The sequence below is a fragment of the Apis dorsata genome, unplaced genomic scaffold, assembly GCF_000469605.1.
Source record: "Apis dorsata unplaced genomic scaffold, Apis dorsata 1.3 scaffold_815, whole genome shotgun sequence".
NCBI classification, from domain to species: Eukaryota; Metazoa; Arthropoda; class Insecta; order Hymenoptera; family Apidae; genus Apis; species Apis dorsata.
The window spans coordinates 42,640-47,391 of record NW_006263952.1 but is presented as its reverse complement, the minus strand read 5'-3'; the positions used below and the strand labels follow the sequence as shown (position 1 = coordinate 47,391).

Sequence of the window (4,752 nt, the reverse complement as noted above, 5' to 3'; positions counted from 1 at the left end):
CCCCCCGTATCCTTATTCCTCGTTACTACACCCTTTATAACGACGATGTATGTCGAACTAGAGGAGGGAGGGGATAAATAGGATTCGTTTAGTTTCGAGACGAGGCATCGAGGATTAGACGAGTGATAGCGAAAGTATGGAATGGGATTGGTGACCCAATTGCGAGAGTCGAGAGATACGTTTCGGATTGATCGGGACGCGGAATGATTCGGTGAATATTCTCACAGAAATTGCTTCTTTTTTTTTTTTTTTTTCTTTCTCTTTTTTTTTTTTTTTTTTTTTTTCTCTTTTTTTGTTTTTTTTTTTTTTTTTTTTTTCTCTTTTTTTGTTTTTTTTTTTTTTTTTTTTTTCTCTTTTTTTGTTTTTTTTTTTTTTTTTTTTTTCTCTTTTTTTGTTTTTTTTTTTTTTTTTTTTTTCTCTTTTTTTGTTTTTTTTTTTTTTTTTTTTTTCTCTTTTTTTGTTTTTTTTTTTTTTTTTTTTTTCTCTTTTTTTGTTTTTTTTTTTTTTTTTTTTTTCTCTTTTTTTGTTTTTTTTTTTTTTTTTTTTTTCTCTTTTTTTGTTTTTTTTTTTTTTTTTTTTTTCTCTTTTTTTGTTTTTTTTTTTTTTTTTTTTTTCTCTTTTTTTGTTTTTTTTTTTTTTTTTTTTTTAGGTAAGGATAATTGTTTGTATCGTGTATATAGGATACGAGGCTAATTTTGAAGCGACGTTGCTATTAATAAATTTTGATTGTTTGATATGGTAGATCCGTGTTATCCTGGTAAGTCGTTGCTTTCATTGAAATGGGATACAACTTCCTAGAAGCGGGATACAAATTGCTTAGATATTCAGATCTGTTGGGGTATTATTAAATAGTAGAGTTGATCTTCCCTTGTAATATAACGTAGATTACAGGACGTAGGGTGAAATGTATTTTGAAATGTGTGCTTTCATATTTGAGCATCGTTGAAAGACACGCATATTCCATTTGGGAAAAAAAGAAAGATTTTTATTATTTTATAAAAATAAAAGATGATCCTAACTCGAGCGAAGGAAGAATTTTTTTTACGATGTAGAGGTGTATAGGTTTGAGTTTGCAGGGGAAAAAATGGAAAGGCCGAAGATGAGACGAGACAGTTCGGGGAAACGGTCTCGAAATTATGCGATAGTTTCAGGCCAGACTAAGGTGATGAGTTCGAGACGAGACAGCGATGATAATATCGGAGGTACATAAAGATAGTTTAAAACGAGACGTCACTGTGTGCTCATCGTGTTTGTGTTGACGAGTCTGTCAATAAAATCTTGCAGTTTCTTTGAACATTTCTCATTTATCGTTAAAATTTTACGACAAGATTTATTTCTCGACGAATATAAATAAGAATGTTCGTCGATTCAAATATTCATTCTTGGTTGCAAGAATAGAAAAAAAATATACTTCTTCAAATATAAATTTTATATTCCTTTTCTCTCTCTTTATATATATATATACTTTCAAAATTCTTCTCTATCGTTTAAAAACGATCATTATTCACTTGAAAGAAACTCGTTTCTAGTTCAATTACTACATTCGAAAGAAACAATCCATAACAAGCTATCCAACGGAATAAACGGTGAAACCATACATCAAACCAGACCTCTCGATATCAGAGATCCGAGACGGATAAAATGCCAATACAAAAATCTGTTTCTCTTTTCTTCACCCATTGATACTCCCGTGTTACGAATTAACATAAATTCCTATTCTTGATCGAGAAGTTGGAAAATCTTTATTCTTAAAAGCACGACGAGAAGAAGAATTAAAAAAAAAAACGTGTAATATATAGAAACGTAAACTCACATTGCACGTCCAACAGAATGCTCGCGTTCATGGGTATGGTGAGGGTAACGTGACGAGCGACGCAGGCGATGGTCGCGTTATGGTGACCCCTGAGAACCTTGAGGTGTGCCCCGCTGCGTCTACCGGATGTCGAGGGCAGCACGGTCAGATTGTCCGGCGGTTGCTCGGGACCGTCCAAAGTGGCCTGAGACAGAGTCATCCCCCATGCCAAATCGGGTGGTGGGTTGCCACCCTCGGCGGCGCACTCCAACGTCAATTCGGACCCCTCCTTTACAGGGACGAACTGGTTGCCTGGGTCCAACCGACGGCCATCTATCAGCAGGTACGTCCCACGGGGTGCCTCTGCAACGAATCCAACCGACCGATAAGTGACCTCGTAACGATGAAAAATCTTGTCCGGATATATTCCGCTTAGTGTCACTGAATTCGAAAAGAATTCCCTTTTCGATATATATATCGGTCAAATCCGGTAAGTGATAAATAGATTCGTGTGGGTGAAACTTGTTCAAATATTCGTGTTACGTAAATATACATATTGTCGGATGTGTATACTTTGTACTCGTAACAATTGGATCATTGAACTCGGATACTAAAAAATTTTGTTGTCAAAAAATTTAAATCAAGAAATGGGGGAAAAAATATGGAATATTTGGATATCTTTTGATAATCGAGGTAATGTTTAAGCGTAGAGGTTATGAATGGGCTCGTGACTTATATTTTTTTCTTAGAAATGTTTACTATTATTGCGTCCTTCCGGGAATCGCGTATGTCGCTTGTCTGGAATTTGAGATAGGTCAGTGAGACGAGGAGGCCGCGAGCGAGAGATTCGAGACGAACGATCAAAAATTACCCTTTTCTTCACACGATGATATCTCGGGAACCGGAAGTCGTATAAAGATAATTCAAAAAGCGTTTCGAAGGGTAAGATTCCACGCTTCCGATGATTTCTCATTTGGTGATCAAAATCATTTATTTTTGGTGTTATAAAGTTTTTCTAATTTCAGTCGAATTTTAAAACGAAACACGCGATGAATATGTTTATTTATTAAAGAAAAATATCGTTTATTATGACGATCTCATTAACGATGTCTTTTGATTAAATTGAGTTAAATGCGAAAACATTACAGATTCGAAATTTCGTGGTTATCTTTAACATATAAAATAAATGCAAATATTAAATTATAATTTAATTTTCCATGTTCGTTCGGCAATAACAACAATTTTAAATACAAAAACATCATCTTTTTTCAATAAAGGTATGTATAATCGATACAAAATTTTTCATCGAATAATACGTATGGTTTACAAAAACATAATGTTTTTAAATTAAGCTCGGATAGTTAATATTTTCAATGGAAAATCACGTGATGGATAATGAAGCAATTTTTCGAACGACTAACATTCAACAACCGGAATTTCAATCGCGTAATATTACGTGTTTTTCGAGGCGTTGATAAGCCGTTACGAAAACTGAAAACAAGAAAATGTAAATTTATTGGGAATGGCGCGAGGGAAGGGAGGGGGAATAGCGGTAATAAGAATCATGTTTTCCATCCAAATTGATCGTGTTTATGCGGCCCAAGGGTGTGCCAAGCGTTTCAACGAGAATTTCTACCAGAGTTTCGTTTCCAGAGTTTCGTTTCCCCGCCGATAAGATCCAGTCACGTTCATTAAATCCCTTCTCGTGCTCTCGATCTTGCCAAAAAATTGGCGCGCGGGACGGCCCACGAAATGGATTATGGAAAAGGAAAACGCGTGCACAGGTTTTTCGGGGGCATCGGAAATTGCGATCTCTGACACGTGTCCCGATTTCACGTAATAAAATACATGCTCGCCGGGAATACTAACGCCGATATTTCCCACATCGCATTCCCGACCCGATATACTCGCCGGCCTCTCTATCGCGATTCCCTTTCACAATTGTTTTTATCATCCTTATTTCCTTGGAAAATAAAATCGGATATTGGCAGAGTTATATCGGGGAGTTGGCGAGAATCATGGCGGTATTAACCTCGATCAATATTATAAAACTGTATTATAATTTTGTTTTATTTTAAGTTACTCGATACGAATTATATTCAATACGGGTGTTAGATACGAGTTGAAAGCGGAAACACCGTGGAAACATCGATTTGTAAATATCGGATTTCCAAAATAATTACGTAGTATTTATTTGGGGAAAGTAATAATAACGTAAATCACGATTCTTTTATAGAAAGAAAGTTATATTTATAAATCGACGTTTATAAGAGAAGAAAGTCTTCCTCGTTTATATTATTCGTATTTCACAAATTTTAAACCTCATTTAACGCATTCAAATGATGATTCTCATTCTTTTTTAAATTTGTCATAGACAAATTCGAATAAAGAAAAACCGAATACCAAGGATCAAAGAGAATGAAAGTGATGGATATTTTTATTTTCTGACAAATAAGATCGAAAATGAAACGTATTTCATTCGAATCGGTTGGGGATAAAATATAAAAGATAAAAAGAGAAAGAAAGAAAGAAAGAAAAAAGAAGAAAAAGAAGAAGAAGAAGAAGACACAAGTTCAACGAGCTGTACTTTGTATGTCAGAGATATTTTCCAATTTTTCCTATAGGATGTATCGGGGTTGAAACGGTTCATTATTCAAAGGTCCGTATCCTTCGAAAAGGGAATTCAAGCCGAAACAAAAACTACGATGGGCATAGCGTAAGAATCCTTGCTATTTCTGCTTTCCTCGTTCCACAATTTCTCTGTCCACAATTTCATCCGGAATTTTCGCGATGCGAATGTATATACGAGGCGTAGGCGAGAAGAGTGAGGAAGGAGGAGGGAGGAAGCGTCGAAGTTTTGCGTTTCATTCGACGAACTGAAAAAGGTGCGCCTGTCCACTCGATAAATCTGCACGCGTAGTTTGAAATTTTATCCTCCCGTTTTCCATGAAAATACGCCA

The 4,752-nt window shown here is 35.3% G+C and overlaps 1 protein-coding gene across 1 annotated transcript in view; it reads right to left on the bottom strand.

Moving 5' to 3' along the window:
* The window catches only part of LOC102672225 (B-cell receptor CD22), a 162,792-nt gene that overhangs the window by 128,479 nt on the left and 29,561 nt on the right, over window positions 1-4,752 (bottom strand). The window contains exon 4 of the mRNA XM_031513971.1: window positions 1,814-2,155. Coding sequence (XP_031369831.1) covers window positions 1,814-2,155 — 342 coding nt within the window. The remainder of the gene's footprint in view (window positions 1-1,813; window positions 2,156-4,752) is intronic.